The sequence below is a fragment of the Monodon monoceros genome, unplaced genomic scaffold (assembly GCF_005190385.1).
Source record: "Monodon monoceros isolate NGI ecotype Baffin Bay Population unplaced genomic scaffold, NGI_Narwhal_1 Super_Scaffold_12, whole genome shotgun sequence".
Lineage (NCBI taxonomy): Eukaryota > Metazoa > Chordata > Mammalia > Artiodactyla > Monodontidae > Monodon > Monodon monoceros.
In genome coordinates, this window is record NW_021703768.1 from 92,061,933 (window position 1) to 92,085,078 (window position 23,146).

Consider the following 23,146-nt stretch of genomic DNA (forward strand, 5'->3'; position numbering starts at 1 on the left):
ATTGCCTTCTATAGGGAGACATATACCAATACATGCATAATATTACAATGACAGTGATAAGTGCTATAAAGAAATATAAAGGATGATTGATCCAAAACCTCTAAACAAGCAACAACTGAGTTTCACTCCTAACATAAAATATATAGAAAATGTAATTATTTGATGAAGTCAGTAAGTAACACAATTTTTCTCAGTATCTTATGGCAAAACCAAAGACTGATACATAGAGAGATACCCACAAAGGCATAAAGAAACACCCACATCCATGGGGCTAGTAATTTTATGGAGTAAAATCTTTTACTACTGCTACAAATTCACCACTCTACGTAAATACATTTTCTTTTTTTTAAAAATTAATTAATTAATTTTTGGCTGTGTTGGGTCTTCGCTGCTGCGCGCGGGCTTTCTCTAGTTGCGGCGAGAGGGGGCTACTCTTTGTTGAGGTGCGTGGGCTTCTCATTGCAGTGGCTTCTCTTGTTGGGAGCATGGGCTCCAGGCACATGGGCTCAGTAGTTGTGGCTCACAGGCTCTAGAGCGCAGGCTCAGTAGCTGTGGCGCACGGGCTTAGTTGCTCCGCAGCATGTGGGAAATTCCCCAACCAGGGTTTGAACCCGTGTCCCCTACATTGGCAGGTAGATTCTTAACCACTGCGCCATCAGGGAAGCCCTACAACCTTACTTTTTTACTTAATATATCATAGATATTCTCAGTATGTGGTAGAATGAAAAAATAAGTTACTGAGTAATACATATGTTCATAGTATGAATGTATTTCATTTTAAAATTCTATGTTTATATCTAGATACAAATATAAATCTAGATATACAGATATATGACTTTATTTGTACAGAAAATGATCTGGCAGGGTACAAATCAAACTTTTAACCGCAGGGGATGGGATGGAAAGGGGATAAGTAGAGGAAACTTAAATTTTTAACTTTATATATATATATATATATATATATATATATGCATCTATTCTAAAAAGGCATGTACTGTTTCAGAAATTAATAAAAGTATGCATAATGAACAGCTTTTCATGTCCATTAAAATATTTGTCACCCTTTTTAATTGTTCTTTTTAAATTTGTCACCCTTTTTAATTATGTCATCTTTTAAAGTGTTTAATAATATTCCACTGTACAGCTATACTCTAGCATTTAATCCATTGTCTACTTATTGGGTTTAGGTTTTTACTTATCTTTTGGTATTAAAACAGTGTTGATAGAATATCCTCCTGTATGTTTTCTGCACTTTCTCATCAGTCCTGGGTATTATCAATTTTAATTTTTTTTTTCACCCACCAGTCAAAAATGGTATCTCATTGTTTTAACCAGCAGTTTTTGATTTAAAGTGAGAATGAACATGTTTCCCATGGTTGTTGTGTATTTTTCTTATTTTGTGAATAATCCTATTCACTTTGTCCACTTTTCTTGTAATTTTCCTATTTTTCTTAGATAACTGCTTATACATAGTTACTAACCCTGTCTGTGATATACACATGAAATATTTTTCCAGATTTGCTTTTGCCTTTTAGATGTCTGTTTTTACCATTCCTCTCCATTAAAAAAATATATATATATATATATTTATTTATTTATTTATTTGGCTGCACCAGGTCTTAGTTGTGGCACATGGGATCATCGGTGAGGCATGCAGGATCTTTAGTTGTAGTATGCGGGATCTAGTTCCCTGACCAGGGATTGAACCTGGACCCCCTGCATTGGAAGCAAAGAGTCTTAACCACTGGACCACCAGGGAAGTCCTCCCCTCCGCTTTTTTTCACATGTTACTTTTACGTATATATTGTTGTCTGTCTACATGTTGTTTTATTTCTCTCATTTGTCCATTCTTTATTTTTTTTTAATTTATTTATTTTTGGCTGTGTTGGGTCTTTGTTTCTGTGCGAGGGCTTTCTCTAGTTGCGGCAAGTGGGGGCCACTCTTCATCGCAGTGCGCGGGCCTCTCACTGTCGCGGCCTCTCTTGTTGTGGAGCACAAGCTCCAGACGCGCAGGCTCAGTAGTTGTGGCTCACGGGCCTAGTTGCTCCGCGACACGTGGGATCTTCCCAGACCAGGGCTCGAACCCGTGTCCCCTGCATTGGTAGGCAGATTCTCAAACACTGCGCCACCAGGGAAGCCCCATTTGTCCATTCTTGCACCAGGATGCATGGCTTTAATTACTGTAGCTATATAACTGATAAGACAGTCTCTCCGCATATTTTTCTTTTTTTGAATGTTACTAGTTATTTTTGCATGCTTATCCTTACTGGTGAAATTTAGAATCATTTTGTCAAATCCAAAATGTTGGGATTGTGTTAAACTTATGGATATATTTGGGAAGAGCTGACACATTTATAATATTGAATACGTCTCAAGGCTTTTATGTTCCTCAGTCAAGTTATGTAGTTTTCTTTGAATATGTCCATCAGGGACTTCCCTTGTGGTCCAGTGGGTAAGACTCCGTGCTCCCAATGCAGGGGGCCCAGGTTCGATCCCTGGTCAGGGAACAAGATCCCACATGCATGCCGCAAACTAAGAGTCCATATGCCACAACTAAGAAGTCCGTATGCCGCAACTAAGATCCCACGTGCTGCAACTAAGACCCAGAGCAGCCTAAATAAATATTTTTAAAATGTCCAACAATATCTTGTCAAATTTGTGTTTATCTATTTTATGCTTTGTGTTATTAATGCCAATGGGAATTTTTATTTCTGCTTGATAGTACGACTGGCATTTTACAGGCATTCAACAGAATTTATTGAATGAGTAAGTGCATAATAGAGAAAACTACCTTTAAAAGTCATGAAAACTGGGCTTCCTTGGTGGTGCAGTAGTTAAGAATCCGCTTGCCAATGCAAAGGATGTGGGTTAGAGCCGTGGTCTGGGAAGTTCCCTCATGCAACAGAGCAATTAAGCCTGTGCGCCACAACTACTGAGCCCATGTGCCACAACTACTGAGCCGGTGCACCTAGAGACTGTGCTCCACAGCAGGATAAGCCACCGCAATGAGAAGCCCGTGCACTGCAACGAAGAGTAGCTCGCCGCAACTAGAGAAAGCCCACACGCAGCAACGAAGACCCAACGCAGCCAAAAATAAATAAATAAAATAAATTTATTAAAAAAATTAAAAGTTGTGAGAACTTTAATTATAGATGAAAGGAGAAATGTGCTTTAATATCTAAAAGATTTTGGTTTAATTGTACTAGCACAAAAAACTGTAGCCAGCTTGGTTTACTAGGATTCATATCAAAAAGTGAACTGATCATTCAGGACTCAAAGTCAGGACTAGCCTTATTCATTTATGGTGGACCTTGGGAAATTACATACATTAAGGGGAGAAAGGCTCCATTATTGCTTCACTAATGTCTAGAGCTCTACCGTTAATGTCACTGCTTCAAATTAAGGAATTCCTTTCTCTGACAATGCAAACACCTCTGAGAAAGATAGTAGAATACAATGAATTTAGCCATTACAGTCTTTTACACAATAGTGTGAATTAACAATCAATTTATTCTCAACTTGTAGCTAATTAAGAAGAGCTTTTGACAACAGGAGAGAATAAAGAGAGCAAAGAACAAGAAGTACTAGGATACTGGACATATGGGGGAGGTACAGAGGTTAAAAAAAAAAGGTCAGGAGAGGAAAGCTAAAATTTATAAATTTCTTTGGGCAGGAAGTGCATCTTATTCACCTTCAAGAACAATGCTTAGCACATCAAAGCCACTATATAGATATGCGTAAAACAGATGAGTCAGTGAATAAATAGCTCTGCTCACCTCACAATTTTGGCTTTGGGTTGTCCTGCCCAAAGCTGTAGTCTCAGGCTATTTTGGGGTGACTCTGCTATTCTGGCTTCCTTTCCTCAGAATTACTCAAGTGGGATAGGATGCCAGAATCTCATTGTTAACAGATATTAGTTCACTGGTATAACAAAAAATTTCTAATTGCCAACACATTTTGCATTAAGGTAAAACAATAATATGTCTGTTTATACAGTTGGAAATGTCTCCCTACAGAATAAAAGGAGATTATTAACATAAGGTGCTTGGTCAGGTCAATGATTATCTCTCCCTCCCACTCCTCACGGGTCTGATCATTTCACAACTGACCCCGCTAGGGAAGTATTGGGAGACTGGAAGATGGGGGATAAACAATGGATCTTCCCCCTTGTTTAGTTTTTTCCACTATTAGCACTTATGAATTTATTATGTAATGTGGAATAATGATGATTCATCCGTGAAGTCGCTACTCCCCCAACTCCTGTTGGATCTGGGGAAAGGGGGAGAGAAAAGCTGATGGAGTTGGAAAGGATTTGCTGCTAGCAGAGTAGAGGGTGGCTGGTAAAGAATGAACAAATGATACCACATAATGGTCAAGTGGAGAAGTTTCTTGACCTTGATAATAGTTTTCTCTTTAGTGAAGAAAAACATAAGTATTGGGTTAAGATATTAAAGTTTCTTTCAAATTCTCACTGATAGATATCAAATATTTTGAGATACATAAAGCTTGGACCTCATCTATCTTGGTTTCTGGTGTATATTCAGTGCCTAGCAGATAGTAGGTGCTCAGTAAATAAATGTTGAATGAATGAATATTAAGTACTGATGATTCAGTAGCCTTCTGAAAATGAGTCTGAAACCTTTAGCAAATTAAATCTAAATAGTTAGGTCTAATATTAATGGAAAGTGACTTCAAGAGTGGAGGAGTATATTCTGGAATATTTTCTATACTTGACAAAAACAGCACTGACCATTCTAAGTCATCCTGAAAAATCTACCCATGTCCAATTTTTCTCTGTTAAAAGGCCATAGCATGGGGCTGTCTACACCAAGTTATTGTTCATATAATTTTTAGCAGTAAAATCCAAAGATTTTTGCTTAACTCTCCACTTTCCTCTGTCAGTGGGGATGTAATCTAAGGCAAGTGAAAAGAAATCATACTCTATAAACTGATGCAGGTCTTCAGGCTAAGTTGATTCTTTTCTTTATTCTCCTCTGAATTAATACAAATTGGAAAAAGTAATTTGAGGTAACTATAAAAAATTATGTTAAATAGATTACTCTGAAATTGAGCCAATGTTTTTATTTTCGCTTATCAAGATGACTGCCTATCCTCCACTTAATTTTGCACTCAAGTCTTTTGTGGCTTATTTAAGATATCTGTATCTAACCAAATCATGGCATTAACATTAAAGTTGTGAACTTGATATCAAGCAATCTAAGCATAAAGGTCCTCCTACATGTTAAAGACATATGCTGTAAGTAACCACACTCGCCCAAAATCCAGAAATGGAAACTCCTCCTTTAATCCATTTCATATGTCACTGTGTTATAAACATACCAAATATTCAGGTGATGTAGACTTGGTGTACTGTGCTAAACATAAATTTAGTGACAATTGTACAAAATTATAAGTTACAGCTGTAAGGACTAATGTTGCCAAGTTCAAACTGTTTGCCTAAGAATGATCATCAAAAGTCTCAACACTGTGACTTTCAGTAAATTGTGTAAAGCTGATTAAGATGATACACACAACAGGTGATGTTTTTTGGAGGCAGTGTACGTACATCATAATTTTTTATACTAATACATTCTCACTTTCAGCAGAGAGTTTTTCTTTCGGTGGTCGATAGGTAAGGAGTTCTTAGAAACATAAGTGACAAAAAAATCCAGCCTGTACTCCCAAATCTTATTCCAAACCCCTCAATACTAACTAGTTATAAATCTACATCAGCATTGATTTTAGAGAGACCATCCTGGATAATAAGCAAAAGGCTACATGATCAAGTCATCCTCTCCTAAGTGCACGGCAGACCTCATAATAAAGCAAAAGTTATTTACGTATTTTAAGGAAGAGGCATGTTCTTGAGTCAATGAGTGTGTTCACAGCATGAATGATGTCCAAGAGCTGGAGGATCTTGGGCTAAAACCCATCCAAAAAAGGATGAAAGACAGAGCCCGAGGAGAGAGAGGAAGCATTTGGAGACTGTTAAGTGATAAAGAGCTGCATACATCAGCTTGCTGTGTGTCAGAGGACAGCTTGACCTGACCGGGCATGCGTTCCTTGTTCCTTGTTCGCATCTGTGCAGGCCTGGCGAGTCCATTTCCTTTGGCCACTGATTAGTCAAAGGGTCCTAAACGCGATAGGAAATTAGCAACTTGGTTTCACTATTGTGTACCTGGAGAAAGCCTACTTTTTAAATCCTCAAGCACCCGGTGCCTTCACTCTATTAAAATATGCTCTTAGATCCTTCATGGACACAAATCGCTAACACGAAATAGGTGCTCAGTAAAAATTTTTGTTTTCCTTCCTCTTTCCCGTAATTGCTGATGAAAATATGCTCTTATTTCTTCTAGAGTATTTTTATTTTCACAGATAGCAGATACTGGAATCAAAGGGATGAGACAAGACAGGAATTTCAAGTATCGACTCTTATGATACTTCACGTATGTATGAATCTTTCAGATTAGCGCCAGCACTCGTGAGGCTAGGCACTCTAAGGAGTGCTTTATTTTTGTTTTTGTTTTTGTTTTTTTTTTTGTGGTACGCGGGCCTCTCACTGCTGTGGCCTCTCCCGTTGTGGAGCACAGGCTCCGGACACACAGGCTCTGCAGCCATGGCTCGCGGGCCCAGCTGCTCCGCGGCACGTGGGATCCTCCTGGACCGGGGCACGAACCCATGTCCCCTGCATCGGCAGGCGGACTCTCAACCACTGCGCCACCAAGGAAGCCCTAAGGAGTGCTTTAGATGAAGTATGCCATTTGTCTCAACAACCCTATGAGGTATTATATTAGTCCATTTGGACTGCTATAACAAAAATAGACTGGGTGACTTAAACAACAAACATTTATTTCTCACAGCTCTGGAGGCTAGGAAATCCAAGATCAAGGAGCTGCCAGATCTGGTATCTGGTGAGAGCTGACTTCCTGGTTCATGGACTGCCATGTTCTCTCTGTGTCCTTGCATGATGGAAGGGGCGAGAGAGCTCTCTGGAGCATCTTTTACAAGGGTACTAGTCCCATTCATGAGGCCTCCACCCTCATGATCTAATTACCTTCCAAAGACCCCATCTCCAAATACCACCACATTTGGGATTAGGTTTCAACATATGGATTTGGGGAGGACACAAACATTCAGGCTACAGCTGGTAGATACTAACATTACCTTCATTTTATAGACCAAGGAAAGTGGGGCTTTTTGGAGTTTGAGAACTTTCCTAAGATTTTGCAGCTAGTAACCCAGGGCGTCTGCTTCAGGACCTTTGCCATGTCCTGGGTGGGCCCTCAGTGTGAATAAAAGAGCTACACCAGCTCATTGATCTTAACATATTCATTCTTTCTAGGGACCTTGAGGCTGGTTTTGGACCTTCCATGTATGGCTGGTGCGTTAGGCAGAATAATGACCCCCCTGAAAATGTCCATGCCGTACTATCCAGAACTTGTGACTATGTCCCCTTACATGGCAAAAGGGACTTTGCAGATCTTATTAAGGTTATGGACCTTAAAATAGGAAGATTACCCTAGATGATCTGGGTGGACCCAACATAATCACATGAGACCCTAAAAATGAAAGTGGAAGGAAGATGGGTCAGAGAGATGAGATGGAAGAAAAAGGAAGAGAAATTTGAAGTATGAGAGGGATTTGACCGACTGCTAATGGCTTTGAAGATGAGGAAGGAAATGGCAACCTCAGTCCTACAACCACAGGAGCCTGAATTTTGCCAAACACCCAAAATGAGCCAAAATACAGATCTTCCCCTGAGCCTCCAGAAAGGAATGTAGCCTTGCTGACGACATGTTGGTTTTAGCCCAGGGAGACGTGTTTCAGACTTCTGACATAAAGAACTGTAAGACAACAAGGTTGTGTTGTTTTAAGCCACCAAGTTTGTGGTAGTTTGTCACAGCAGCCACAAGAAACTGATACAACTGCTTGCTTCCTTTATTCAAGTTAAGTACATTTTCCTGATGCCTAGTCACAAAGGGAAGTGCACAAAATTGTCCGAATCTTTCTCCTCCTTCTCCTACATGGAGAGAAATGCAAAAAATGCACACCACCCTATAGGCTATGAGGCGAATCTGGATTGCTCTCTGTGGTTGGAACCAGACCCCAGGGTCAGTGGACAATCTCAGTATGGAATCCAAATGCCATGGTTTGTCCAGAACTGGACTAAATGGTCTTGAACATAGAGAAACAACCTACCAGTGACTTATTTTCTATTTGTCTCCTGTGCAGGGACTATGAGAAAAATGGACGGCCATTTTATACCTGGTGAGAATCTCTAGATTTATGGGCAATAGCAATGGCATATATTTAATTTCAGAACAAAAATCTTTTGCTAAACAATAGGTTATTCCCAGGTTGATTTATTCTCAATTGTGAGCAGTAATTTTCTAAAATTCAACTTCTTGTTTGATACATGGAAACACAATAAAATGCTTTGTCCATATTTTCAGTAGAAAATGTTTAAGAATAAGACAAATGAGGCAAACAAAATGTAATTCAAATGTATTCAATGAAGCATGGTTATTTTCACATTTTATTTCTTTTAATACTCTTTCTTCAGTTATATTAATAGCCTCTGCATTTCCCTCCTGTCGTCTGTGCCTCAGGTTTTGTTTACTTCGTCTTTTCCTCTTTTTATTTCTATGACATGTTGCCACTAGCCTCCTCCAGCAGAGGGAGGAGGGGTGTGTCCAACAGGGCTGTGTCCACAGGGTCAGAGGGTCTCCTGACTCAGAAGGCTGGCTACCTCATGGGTGCCAGGATCCAATAAAAGCCAGGGTCCCCCCTCCATATGCGGGGTGGGGGGAGGGTAACAAAGAGATTATCTGGCAAACTATGCCCTACAGCTTCTTCCTAACATACATGAGAGTTAGAACAAAAATATGTTAATGACTTCAAGTGGTTAAGAGATTATCTTAACCTGAAGAAACAGTTTGTGGAGAACAAAAGTGACCTGATCATAGGTCTCAGGCAGAAATTTCTTCCCTAGCTCAGGAAAGGGTAGAGTAATAGCATTTGCATCATCCCGAGTTGGTTTGACTTCCTTCTTAGGAACTGCCAAAGTCAGAGGGCTTCAGGCCAGCCTGCTCCATCGCCTTCCAGGCAGAGACCTGGTCTGTCTGCTTCCCAGGTCTAACAGCGTCTGGTACCTAGGATATACTCCATAAACACGAGTAGGTGAATGGTTTGAGATCCAAGTCTGAGCTCTTATCTTCTGCATCTTTTTTCTTAGCTCTGAAAGAGTCTAAGCTTTGTAGTGGTGCCTGAATGGGCTAAGGGTCCCACACTCCCCAACCTTACTGTCATTTCCTAAAGGCAAGAACTATGTACTCCTCTATCTCAATTTTAGCATCTAGCTGTGTTTTTTCTTCTTCTTTCTTAAATTATTTAAGAGGGACTTCCCTGGCAGTCCAGTGGTTAAGACGCCATGCTTCCACCACAGGAGGTATGGTTTCGATCCCTGGTCAGGGAACTAAAGACCCCAGAAGCCAAAAAAAAAGAAAAGAAAAAAATGTATATACTTAACCAACACTTATTTTGCAACAGGCACTCTTCCAAAAACTTTACAAATAGCAACTCATTCAATCATCATGATAACCCTATGAAATAGGTTCTATTGTCACCCCTATTTTGCAGATGAGGGAACAGAGGAACAGAGAGCTTATGTAACTTGCCCAAAGTCACACAGCTAAATGGTGGAGCTGGGATTTCATCTGTACAGGCTGGATCCAGAGTCTGTGCTCCACACACACACTACGCCTTACCTTGCTGCCTCATCTTGCCAGTGTTAGAATGACGGAGGAAAGAAAAAATTTGGAAGCTAACTTCACAGAAAACTGGGAAGGGAGCAATATTTATACAAAAGAAGTCCAAATGAATGGTATGTTTCCAAATACTTCTCGCATAGTGTGTTGACACTATATGAAACGTAGTCATAAAAATCTAGGCTGATTTGAATACCTAACTTGAAAGATGTTGTTCCTTGGCTTAAAAAAGATAACACTATCAAACTGTGAATCATTTGAAGTTCTCAAAAACATGACACTGACTTCCAACCAAATGAATAATTACTGTACTCACTTAGTAGGAAATTATACAAACACACAACTGGTTAAAAAGTTCAAAATTCAGTTATCCTCGTAGCCAGTTGTACTAGCTACGGCTGCCGTAACAAAGTACCACAAACTGCCTTAAATAAAAGAAATGTATTGTCTCACAGTTCTGGAAGCCAGATGTCCAAGATCAAGGTGTCAGCAGGGTTGGTTTTATTTGAGGGCTGTGAGGGAAGGCCTCTCTCCTTGGCTGGTAGATGGCTGGCTTCTCCCTTTGTGTCTTCAGATCATCTTCCCTCTATGTGTGTCTGTCTCTGCATCCAAATTTCCCCATTTTATAAGGACCCAGTCATACTGGATTAGAGTCTACCCTAATAACCTCATTTTAACTTGATTACCTCTATAAAGACCCTACCTCCAAATAAGGTAGGGGTTTTAACTCCAACTTATCCATTTTGCAGGGGACACAATTTAACCCGTACCAGCAGGGGGTAAGAGTCCTGTCTGAATTCTAGCTCTGACATTTATCAATTTTGAGGCCCTGGCATACCTCATTTCCCTCCCTTAAATGAGGATAAAACAGATAGTATCTACACCATGCTGTTGTGAGGATTAAGTGAATTAGTACATGTAACACATAGAATACTGAGTAGTACAATGCATGTTAGATATTCGTCAATTCATCAAAGAGTTTGAACACCTATTAAGTACCAGGCAATGTTCTACGTGTTTGAGACACAGATATCATCAAAACATGCAAAAATACCCACGTTTGTGGATCTCATAATTTAGTGGGGAAAGAAAAAAAATACAAATAGAACACATAGAATATCAGACAGTAATGTGTTATAGAGCAAAATAAAGCAAGACAGTGGCTAGAGAGCATTGGGGGTTGCAATTCTGGATTAGAGAGGGCCTCACAAATTTGTCATTTGATCAAGGACCTGACGAATGGGAGGAGACAGTTAAGTGCTTATCTGGAGCTTTTAGATAGAGAAGGGTTTCCCCACTTCAGCACTACTGACATTTGGGGCTGGATTATTCTTCTTTGCGGGGGTGGGCGGTGGGGGGGGACTGACCTGTGCATTGCAGGATGTTTAGCAGCATCCCTACTAGATGCTAGTAGTGGCGAGTAACATCTGCTACCCCAGTTGTCACCACTCATCCGACAACCAAAGATGTCTCCAGACATTGCCATATGTCCTGTGGGGGACAAAATCACTGCTGTTTGAGAGCCACTGAGACAGCAAAAAAGTAAAAGCCCAGGGGCAGGAGTGGGCTCAGCTTGTTTGAGGCACAGCAAGGAAGCAGGCAATAGGAGATGAAATTAGAAGGGAGAAGGATGAACCACACATATCATCTATGACCTTGAGGCCAGCAGATGGGAAGCTACTGGAGGGTTAAGAGCAAAAAGACAGCACAACTTGAGTCACATTTTAAAAATAATTCCAGTTGGCTGCCACACTGAGAATTGCCTGTAGGTACAAAGACAGAAATGGACACCTCAGCGGGGAGGCTATCACAGTAATCCTATTATTGGCTTATTTACTTTTTTTAAAAAAATTTAATTTGGTCACTGATTTGCCTGGATGGTCATGGGACTACTGAGAGAATTGAGCTAAGATCTGGGGAAGAAAAGAGGAAGGAGAATTAGCACAAAAGGAAAAGGCTAAGAGTGGGCAAGGTAGCTTTTCACCGAAGTGTAAGGCAGTACTGTAAAGTCAATTTGAAAGAGCAGAGGGGTTGCACAGGACAAAGAGAGAATGTTGGGGCAAGTCTGTGCACAGGGCCAGTGAATGCTATACTAAGGAATGGGAGCTCTGGTCTGTAGGGAACGGAGAGCCTTTCAAGCTTAAGCAACCAGGAAAACTCTGCAGCAGGGTGCAGATCACAGGAGTAAGAAAGAATACTTTCAAAGGGAGTTTCCTGAAATAATACGGGCGAGCGGTAACAAGAGCCTAAGTTTAGGTGGAGGAAGAGCATGAGCACGACATTCTGAAGGAAGCAAAGTGAAGTTCTGCCCAAAGATTTGGAATTACCTTCTGCAGGGTAATTTTGCTTGCAGGCAAGCGCACTACTTACTTCGCGGCCGGGGTCTGGAAAAGTTTCCATGGTATCAGAGATCAAGCAAACGCCAAGCCCACCATGAAATGGTTTAAGCAGTGTAGGGCAGGACTTTTCTTGGAAATGGTGTCCCCAGAGGAGGGTGTGTTAAGTTTCTTCAAGGGTCTTTTCAAAAAGACTCCTATCTGTAAGTGAGAAGAACTATGCCGAGTACTGACAACGAAAGGAAAAGTAGGTCTGCAACCAAAGAGTTCTTTCAGGATGGTCGAGCATTTCAATTTCTAGATTTAAAACGTCTCAGCAGGTTTAGCAGAACAGGGTAGGTACATCAAACCAGTCCCGCTACTTTTTAGGTGGGAGCAACAAGGCCGCCTGCCCCCTCCTTTCGAGTACGATTTCCGAAGGGACCTCACAAGACTCACCACCCTCTTTCTACCCAGTTAACAGAGGCAGTGGGCGGCCGCCCAGCAGTGAGCAGCGGCTGCTAGCGCCGCCACTGAGGGTGTGGCGCTCACCGCGGACCGCGGGAGGGAGAGGGGGCGGCGCGGCTGGGCGGGGCGAGGAGGGGGGCTGCGGGGCGCGAGCGGAGGGACTCGGGAATCGTCCGCCTCCAGCCCCGCTCGGCGCCGCCCCAGTCACCTCGCTCTGCGGCCACCCGGCACCAGGAGCAGTCCCAGGCGGCGGCGCGACGGTCCCCGCCATGTCTGCAGCCATGAGGCAGAGGTTCGACCAGTTCCTTCACCAGAAGAACTGCATGACTGACATCTTGGCCAAGCTCGAGGCCAAGACCGGCGTGAACCGGAGCTACATGGCCCTCGGTGAGTGTGGGGCTGCGGCCCGCGGGATCCCGCCGCTTGCCCGGCCCGGGAGCGGCTGTCGTATCGCAGCTGGGACCACGGGCTCGGTGACGGACGGGGGTGAGTGGCGTCGTCGGGGACAGAAGTGGCCGCCTGGACAGGCCAAGGACCAGAGACCTCGCCCGGGGCGGCCCGGTGGCGGGGCGCCCGGGACCGGCCGGCGCTGACGTGTCTGCCCTGCGGCCCAGTGTCGTGTGCCTGTGGCCGAGCGCAGAGCTGACGCCGAGTGGCGGGGTCCCTGCTGGAGGGAGCGCGGTCCCCGTGGCGGAGTACCGGGTCCTAGCCAGACCCTCCGCGGAGTTGGGCGCGGGACGGGAGGGGCTGCGGGCAGGCGCCGGAATCCCGGCCTGCCCAGACCCTCCGGGAAGGAAGCGGGGCTCCTGCAGCTGGTGCGCAGCGTGGCGTGGGGCCCCTTGCGGGAGGGACGGGGGAAGGAAGGGCACAAAGGTGCGGCCTGCCAGTATCCCCAGACCAAAGGCAAAGCCCTGAGAAGGCGCGGGCCCAGCCTCGGTGCGGTTTTTCTCCAATGCCTAGAACGGGCCAAGCTTTGCGGTGTTGGCGGGGGCTGCCCGGCTGGAGCGCCTGTGTGCCACCCGACCCACTTCCCTCCTCGTGTCTGCAGGTGTCATCGGGCTGGTGGCTTTGTACCTGGTGTTCGGTTATGGAGCCTCTCTCCTCTGCAACCTGATAGGATTTGGTTACCCAGCCTACGTCTCGTAAGTGGCTCCCCCTGCAACCGTCCCTTCCTCCCCTTCACTCCCCTTCCCCCATCCAGAGCTGTTCTGGTTGCTGTACCATCCCCATTTCCCTGGGAGAGTGGTCAGAGGACCAAAGAGTAGTAACTGACTGCTTAAGGTTACATATTTTAGAGCTTTACCTTGACACCTGATCTCCCGATGACTAGCCGAAATGTATATTTCATCAGGTTAAACTGGCGGAGTGTATGCCTTCTAACAGCTGCACAAATGAAAGGCAGAGCAAAGTCGACCTTTACTGGTGAGACGCTCTCAATGGGTACAGAGAGCTGATTCTTTCTCCCTAATAATTATTTCAGTGTGTATTTCACCTTATATTTATGTACACAGTAAATCCCCATCAATTAGAGCTTCTTTAATTCAGAAGTAATGTTAATTCAGACACTGGGGAGAATTTTGTCTTCTTTATATTAAAAAGGCTCGCCACTTATTACAGGCAAACGGGAAACACTTACCCTAGTATAAAAACAAAAACAAACCTTATAAAATGCATCCCTAATATATCTCCTTGGTTATATAAATGACCCATTTATATAATTAATCTAAATTGCAAGTGAATCTTATCAGATTACGATCTGACTTTTCTGCTAGCTGAGGCTGTTTTTACTCTACAGTGTGTTTAATTTGAAAATATTCTACAATTTCATTTTTCCATTCATTCAATAGGAATTATGCTTCCCGACAAATAAATTTTGTTGTATTCTACAGTTCTTTGCAAGAAAGCTGGTGGGTTTTACTTCTATTGAATTGGTCTGTACAACTTCCCTCAACCACAGGGATTAAAAAAAAAGGAAGAAAATATTTCAGCTGGAAGGCTAAGACACCAATAACACATTATTACGACTGTGTCTATCATAGGCCCGGCTAGAATTTAATATATGACTAGAAAGGGGAAATGTGTTTTAGAAAAAGTTCTGACTTGAAAAATTAAATCGAAATTACATAAGTAGTAATTACTGAATTAGTCTGGTACAGACACTTAGTGGCTCCAGAAAATCTAGCTACATATAGGACACTACTTGCTTTTGAATTTGGAGATCCTCTCCAGCATTATCGTCTAAAGTACCATCCACACTGTTTGTGTATACCAAACAGTTCTGAAGACAGACCAGAAAAACTGGTTTGACTTTCAGATCAATGAAAAAGTTATAAGAATAGCAGTTCTCCATAAAATAATAGATGGTGTAGATAGAAAGTTTGTAGGCAACACTGGTTCAAAATGGCTTGCACATCACTGTGTCTGTGATAATGGACAAAATAACCAGGTAGAACATTCCTTTACTTTTCTTCTGTTTGTGTATTCTACTTGTAAGAGTTCTTTTAGTAAGAAAGATTTTGAAGCATTTTTCAAGTTTGTGCTTCAGATCTTACCACATTTAATAACTGCCTAGCTGCTTGAATTGTTTTGAGCTAGGGAAGACTGTGGATCTTTAAAAATACTGAAGAGCATAAAAAACATTTTTTCCACATCAGTGCTATTTGGTGAGTAATCTTGTGAGAAACATAACCTTGTCTGTTGGCGTGATTAGATGATTGATATGGGCTTTAGAAAAGTAAAAATCTGTTTCTGGGTGGGATGTGTAGATCCATGTATGTGGAAGTGGATGTGACTGAAGGCAGACAGGGCTTGGACATGCTTTTCTTTGACCTAGTGGATTAATTCTAGCAGGAGCCACTTTGTCTGTCTGTTTTTAAATTAATTTTTATTAGAGTATAGTTGCTTTACAATGTTGTGTTAGTTTCTGCTGTGCAGCAAACTGAATCAGTTATACGTATACATATACCCACTCTTCTTAGATTTCCTTCCCATTTAGGTCACCATAGAGCATTGAGTAGAGTTCCCTGTGCTATTCAGTAGGCTCTCATTAGTTATCTGTTTTACACATAGTAGTGTCTGTATGTCAATCCCAGTCTCCCAGTCCATCCCACCTTGCCCTTCCCCGCTTGGTAACCATAAGTTTGTTCTCTACATGTGACTCTTTCTAGCAGGAGCCATTTTTAAAGTCATATTTTAAAAGTAATTTCAAGCAAGTCAATTTCAGTTTTTTATCATTTGTTTGAACTCATTCTTTCATTCATTTTCTACATAGTCAATTGAATATTATTGGCTCTCTTTATTTACAAGAAGCTAAGTGTTCATGTCTATTGCTAGGAATTCTGTGAAATGGTAGAGATGGTCATGTATCTGAGTAGTTCAGGTAAGTGGGTTTTATATATTTTAGAATTTTTTTATTCACCAAGTAGATACACTTTTCTATCTGAGTATTCTGAGGCAAAGTGACATTTGTAGTACACTTTAATAGGAGTTGGAAGAGTATTAAAAATCTAAAAAAGGGATTTAATGATTTAAATAAACATTCAGGAAACAATTTATGAGTATCTCTAGATTAGTATTTATTCATAGGATGCTTCCTTTTGGTACAACCAGCTCTTTTACCTTTAAAATGAATACAAGATCCTATTATCATAAGGGAATTAAGTGAAGGTTGGTCTCTGTGGGTGCTTGGATTTTTCACTAAAACAGTGCTTCTCAGCCTTGGCTGCCCATTGGAATTATCTGAGGAGCCTTAAAAAGTGCTGACGCCTGGGCCCTATCCCCAAAGATTCTGATGTAATTGGTCTGGGGTGCAGCCTTGGTTTTGGAATTTTTAAAGGAGTCTCATGTGCAGCCCATGCTGAGAAGCCCTGCTGTAGAACAGCAGCATAACCTGCGCTTGTTACACTTGAAGAGGGGGTGAAAGGGGCAGAAGAACAGCCTGCTAACCCTGGGAATAGTCCACAGGCCCACCTGGCCTCTGCTTTGTGAAGGAGGTTCAAGGACACATGGGATTGTGTGCACAGTAAAAGCACACAGACCCCCAGTTAGTAAACATTCAGGCAAGCACTGTTATATTAGTCAAATCAAGTCTGTTCATTGCTTAACTGATGTAATTGTATAATTGTCAGAAAGAAAGTCCTTGTAAGTGGTACTATTAGTAGCACCACAATGAGTGTTACTTAAGATGTGATCTGTGACCACTTTAATTGTTCTCCTTGTCTCTTGGAATTCTTCCCAGCCAGAGTTATTTTTAAAAATACAGGTTCATCTATTTAGCAAACATCAAATGCCAACCATGCACCAGACACTGTGGCAGCACCTCAGATACACCAGGGACTAAGTTGGGCATACTCCCCATCTTTGCATGACTAAGTTGGGCATACTCCCCATCTTTGCATGACTAGTCTACAGGGTAGACTGCAATAAATAGTAAAGTAGTGACAGTGTGGTGAGCCCTCCACAGAGCACCCACAGGGAGCTGTGGTAGAGATTAACAGGAGGGGCCCCCTGTAGGTATTTATCTGAGCTACTATTTGAGTAAAGACTTGAGGGATGAGAAGCTGCCCGCTGAGAGCAGAGTCAGGCAGAGGGAGCAGCGAATGCCAGGCCCTGGGCAGCCAGGCGCTTGGGCTGTTGGAGGACCTGGTGCGTTGGAAGCTCTGAGAGGGAAGAGGGGCAAAGGAGGACCAGAGAGGTGCAAGTGCCATCAGGCACAGCTGGTGGCTGGCACACCAAGTGTGCATTTTATTCCAGGTAGCTGTGGGGAGTTTGCATGTTTTCTGATTGCCTTGGATGGGTTCTAAGTAGGAGGTGACATGTTACAATGTACATTTTAAGGTCATTCTGTCTGCTGTGATTCCTGGAAGGAATTGGTGATCCTGCCAAACTATTGCTAATAGTCCTTCCTTTCTCACCTTTCAGCTTTTGCTCCTGCTGCTTCCTTTCCTTGGGCCACCATAGAGTGGCCCACAGATTGTGCTTAATGGTCAGTGATAGGCTTAGAGGCTGCAGGGTGCAGAAGTAAAATAAGGAAAAGCCCATTTGGCTTCGTAGCTTTTCTCGTGACTCACTACCTGGGGAAATCTGTGGGTGGGGCTCAGGTGCACCTGGCTTCACACCAGGCCTTGTCATGTTGGAGCACTAGACAGCTGGAGGCCTGGCTGGCCCTCGGGGCGGGGCAACCAGTGCCTTATCAGGTAGCCCCTTCCTACTGGTTACTCTTATTTTCTGCGTATATCATTTCCCTTTGAGAGCAGGGCCATTAATCCTCTACCTCTAAGTTTCCAGACTTTTTGGCCACCCTTTATAGGCAATTTGAAATATAATTCCAGACTTCTCATTATCAAGAGCTGTTGACAGAATGACTTTAATCTCCCTACTTCCTTCTATTTCTGGTAAGAGAAGGCAGACTACTGGATAATAATAGGAACCTTTATTATTACAGCTGACCTGCCCCTCCCCCCATTTTTTGCTGAGGTATAATTTCCATGCAACCCTTTTAAAGTGTACAATTCAGCGGTTAGTATGAAGTTTTGCAACCATCACTGGTTTTTTTAAAATAAATTTATTTAAAAAAAAAGATGATGCAGGAAATATAACAGAAGCAGAAGTAAGATCTCACCCAACAATTTTTATGTAATGTTAAATATAGCATTACCATTAAAATATCTCCAGGGATTTTTAATCTTTTTTGTATAAATAACTTTCACTGCTCTTAAGTTTATGATCCCCTCTCCCAACTATTATTCTCAGGTCAAAAAAACAATGAAAGTCGTCTAACAAATAAACCCTTAACAGCCACCACGTGTGTCACTTTTATAAGAAAATTACTGAAATTTTGAGAAAAAATAAGGTAAAATAAACTGGAATCTAGAAAATTCATGACACAAAAACTAAACTGTGATCCCTTGTGTTTAAAAATCTTAAAAAATTGTTTTTAGCTCTGGTGGAGTTCCAGATCCACCCCATTTTTCTCTCACACATTATTATGAAGAGAAACTACTCCAAAATAAAAATAATAATGTCGTGCATACTAAATACAGTCTTTAAAATATGTTCCACATAAGAGCTCTTCCAAAGAAAAGCCACAAATTTCCTTTAATATGGAAAGTAAGAGTTCCAGGCAAGTATCTCTTTGTAACGGTAAGTCTCTCTTAACAGTTTTAATATCCAGGTTTTATAAAACTATTGGCAAAAAAAAAAACTGTTGGCTACCATTCAATCTGAAATGTCTAATCCACAAAAAACAAAGCATGAATAGGTATCTTGCTAAGTATCAGCATCTAATGAATTTATTAAAAATACACATGGGGCTTTCCTGGTGGCGCAGTGGTTAAGAATCTGCCTACCAGTGCAGGGGACACAGGTTCGAGCTCTGGTCCGGGAAGATCCCACATGCCGTGGAGCAACTAAGCCCGTGCGCCACAACTACTGAAGCCCGTGTGCCTAGAGCCCGTGCTCCGCAACAAGAGAAGCCACCGCAATGAGAAGCCCGCACACCGCAACGAAGAGTAGCCCCTGCTCACCACAACTAGAGGAAGCCTGTGCGCAGCAACAAAGACCAAAAGCAGCCCAAAATAATTTATAAAAAATAATAATAAAATAAAAATACTCATTATTTCAGGCCCTATGTATTTATACATCTCCCTTGTTTGACTTAAACAGGATAAACATTCAAGTTTAAGAAATATCGTTCCTAACATGGACACCAAAAAGAAGATTCCTATAATAAAATGTTGCCTACTTTTACAGGTTTCACACATTCTCCACAATAAATGAACATTCATTCATATTGCCAATGCAATTTTTGTTCTCTATCCATTATCATAAATTATAAAACGTATGTCCCATCAGTTTGCAAAAAGTATGATGGAATAGTAGAACTAAAGATTCCACAGGTTTTTCTTTTTATATTAAAGCCAACTACCCATCTCTTCAGTTTAACTCTTTAACCTCCTTCAAAACCTGTCTAAACTCCTAAACCTAGAACTCTAGTGAGCAAAAGGCTAGAAGCACTTCAGGTGCCAATTAGAAAATACCTGGTCGGGGCTTCCCTGGTGGCACAGAGGTTGAGAGTCCGCCTGCCGATGCAGGGGACACGGGTTTGTGCCCCGGTCCGGGAAGATCCCACATGCCACGGAGCGGCTGGGCCCGTGAGCCATGGCTGCTGAGCCTGCGCATCCGGAGCCTGTGCTCTGCAACGGGAGAGGCCACAACAGTGAGAGGCCCGCGTACCGCAAAAAAACCCAAACAAACAAACAAAAAGAAAATACCTGGTCATTTGCTCTTATCGTTTACACTATACCAAGAATATGATTTACTAACAATGTAGTACATTAAAATGATAAAATTCTGTAATAAAGGCATTGTAACTATCAACTATATCAAAATAATAGAATTTTTCTTGTATCCCAATATTTAGTACATTTGGCCTGTGTAGGAGATCTGGCTGCATCTTTACATAAGACAGCCATGAGAGTATAATCGTCACAGAGTGACCAGCGGTTTCTAAGTACCATGACCTCTCCTTGCTCTACCCTCTGAATTTCCCCCCGAAAGAGGGCTCCCTCAGCCTAATGACTGCAACTATCTACCATTCCCATAGTCAAGTCTCATGGGTCAGATAAAGATAAAGTGGCAGGGCATGTAATATTGAAGGAATGACCCAAGATGCCTCTTACCCAGTCTCTCCACAATAATTTTATACTCTTATTTTCCATCTTGTACCTTTATACCCAGCCCTCTGGCGACCCTGCCCTAGTCAACCCACAGGTACAGAAAGGAAGTTTGAGCTCCCAAGAGAAAAAGTTATTTTGATTTCTGTTGCCACATGATGAAAATCTAGAGGCATTTAACATGAAAATATTGTTATACCTAGCAGACGGGTTCCATATGAATATACTTCAAGTACGTCAGTGTTTAAATAAGCTGCTGTTGACTAGTATGGAAATCTAAGAATTTATAACATTAAAACCTCAAATACATTTCCTTATAGAGAAACAATCAGACTAGTGTACATTTATAATACAGTCAATTTGTAGCCGAGAAATGCCTTTACTAAGATATGTAAACCTTACTCAAGTGCATTTATAATACTCAAAAGTACACTATATAAAAAAAAATCACAGGACAGTCTTACTAACATCCCCCCCCATTGCCTCAAAAATTTTATAATTCAACTTAAACATATTCAAGAAAAAAACCAGTCAGGTCCATTAAAAAAAAAAAAGACAAACCTTTACATATAAAAATTAGTACCTGATCCATCTGTTTCCTGAACCAGATCTGACAGACGCATCTGTGAAGGAAATGGATTCAGAATCAGAGTCGCTAGCCTCACTTCAGGTGTCATAAACATTTCCCTCTTCCTTCTGGTCTCTCTCATCCTGTTCATATTCATCTTCCTCCTCCTCCTCCTCCTCTCCATCGTCATCTACCTCTTCATCTTCCTCTGCATCTTCTTCTAATTCTTCATCTTCCACATCTTCCACCCCTTCCTCCTCATTCTCAGTGTTGTTGCCTTACTCATCAGAAGAACCAGTGCTGCCAGTCTCATGGTCAGAGCCATATTCTTCAGAGTTCACTTCCTCCTTAGAAGACTGGCTGCATCTGCTTGCACGTCTGTGCACTTCAAGCCCAGTTCTCTCAGAGCCATCTGGCGTAAGGGATTTGACCCTCCTTTCAGGATCCCTTTTCCGCAGACATGTTTTTTCAGGTTGACTCTTACAAGGTTCTCTGGAGGCACTGCTTGACAAACGAATTTTCCGGTCAGCTTCTAGATGATTGTTTCAGATCTTTGATATTCCTCATTTTTATACTCTGTGACTGACTCCTTTTGTATTAACCATTCTTTTTTTTTTTTTTTTTTTTTACGGTACGCGGGCCTCTCACTGTTGTGGCCTCTCCCGTTGCGGAGCACAGGCTCCAGACGCGCAGGCTCAGCGGCCATGGCTCACGGGTCCAGCCGCTCCGCGGCATGTGGGATCTTCCCGGACCAGGGCACGAACCCGTGTCCCCTGCATCGGCAGGCGGACTCTCAACCACTGCGCCACCAGGGAAGCCCTGTACTAACCATTCTTTTGTTATTGCTAACTGATGAGCTCAGTGACTTAGAAATCAATTGTCTTGAATGAACAGAAGGCTTTTGTCGCTTTGTGTCAGTAGATTCCATTTGGTCACTTTTTCTTTGTGAACTCTTTTTCTCATTTTTATCTTGTTCACTCTCTGGATTTTGGAGTTCATTATCCTGTTCTGGTACTTCAGTCAAAATATCATCTAGAACATTAAGTTCTCCATCTGCTAGTGTTGGAAGGGCTCCTGCAGAGGTGGGGGGTGGCTGTGGCTCACCACGGGGACAAGGACACTGGCAGCAGAAATTCTGGGAGGTACTTCTTGGTGTGGGCCCTCCTGGAGTCTCCATTACCGCTTTCTAATTCCAAAACATGTTCATCACCCCAAAGGAAACCCTGTACCCATTAGCAGTCATTCTCCATTTCTTCTACACCCCAGTCCTCAGAAACCACCAATCTACTTTCTGTCTCTATGGATTTGCCTGTTCTGGACATTTCATACAAATGGAATCATATAATACGTGGATTTTGGTTTCTGGGGCGGCCCTGCTTTGAATGGCACAAAAGCCATTCTGAGAGACCTCTCGGGGAGTGTGCTTTGCTGCACCGTCACATACACAAAATCAGAGCCCGAGACCGAAGGTAACTGCCTCCCAGTGGTCCCAGAATGTGGAGGCTGCTCCTGTCCCTGCTTCTTTATTCAAGTGTAGTTATGACAGAAGTCTAATGACTTTGTTTTCTATTTTTATCTTTGCCCTGCAGAGAAGGGAAAGGAGGAGGGTTGTCTTTTTGTCCAACTCAGCCATCTTTTTGTTTAAAATTCTATTAAAACATCTATTACTTTTCCTCTCATTTATTTTGTATGTTTCTTAAGGATCAGGTGGCCACCTTCCTGGGACTATCAGAGGTGGGCCTTAGAGATCAAACATGTAGTCTGATCACTTTTCAAAAGATTGAGGGACAGAGAGAGTTAGAAGGTTTTCCAAGGTCACACAGAGGCTAGACTTGTAACTGAGGGCTCCAGACCTACACAGAAATGTGAAAGCACATTTAGGCATATTTTAGTACCAAGCTTGAAAAGATTAAATATGCTTAGAGTCCAGAATTTTAATGTCTGTATTTAATGTTTGGCAACACTTTTCAAATCTGATACCCACTTTAGTGATGTGTCATTTTATCTTCTGTGTGTCCTCACCAGCCCATTTCAGCCTTTTGCTATCAGTACAAAGAGTGTTACTGCTTTTAGGTCTTTGCACAGCCGGCTGCTGAACACGGGTGCAGCCCTTAATTTAATAAATACTTAAATATCTCTGTTTAAGTGCTTTATAAATATACCTTATTTAATCATAACAACCCTATGATATAGGTATTATGATTATTCCCATTTTACAGGTGAGGAAACAGAGAAAGAAGTAACTTGATTAAGGTCTCATAACAGTAGACGGTGACACTGATATTTAAACCTAGGGAGTTTGGCCCCAAAGCCCATGTTTTTAACTTTTCGTTATATTGCTTCCCATATGGCTCT

The 23,146-nt window shown here is 42.1% G+C and overlaps 1 protein-coding gene and 1 non-coding gene across 2 annotated transcripts in view; one reads left to right on the plus strand and one right to left on the minus strand.

Moving 5' to 3' along the window:
• Nucleotides 1-1,686: 1,686 nt before the first annotated feature.
• TRNAW-CCA lies at nucleotides 1,687-1,759 on the minus strand. The gene has a single exon. It is a non-coding gene; the product is annotated as a tRNA-Trp (tRNA).
• A 10,958-nt stretch (nucleotides 1,760-12,717) lies between these two features.
• Nucleotides 12,718-23,146, plus strand: part of REEP5 (receptor accessory protein 5) — a 43,445-nt gene continuing 33,016 nt past the window's right edge. Inside the window, exons 1-2 of the mRNA XM_029218093.1 lie at nucleotides 12,718-12,937; nucleotides 13,599-13,692. Of these exons, the coding sequence (XP_029073926.1) occupies nucleotides 12,820-12,937; nucleotides 13,599-13,692 (212 nt within the window). The 5' untranslated portion in view covers nucleotides 12,718-12,819. The remainder of the gene's footprint in view (nucleotides 12,938-13,598; nucleotides 13,693-23,146) is intronic.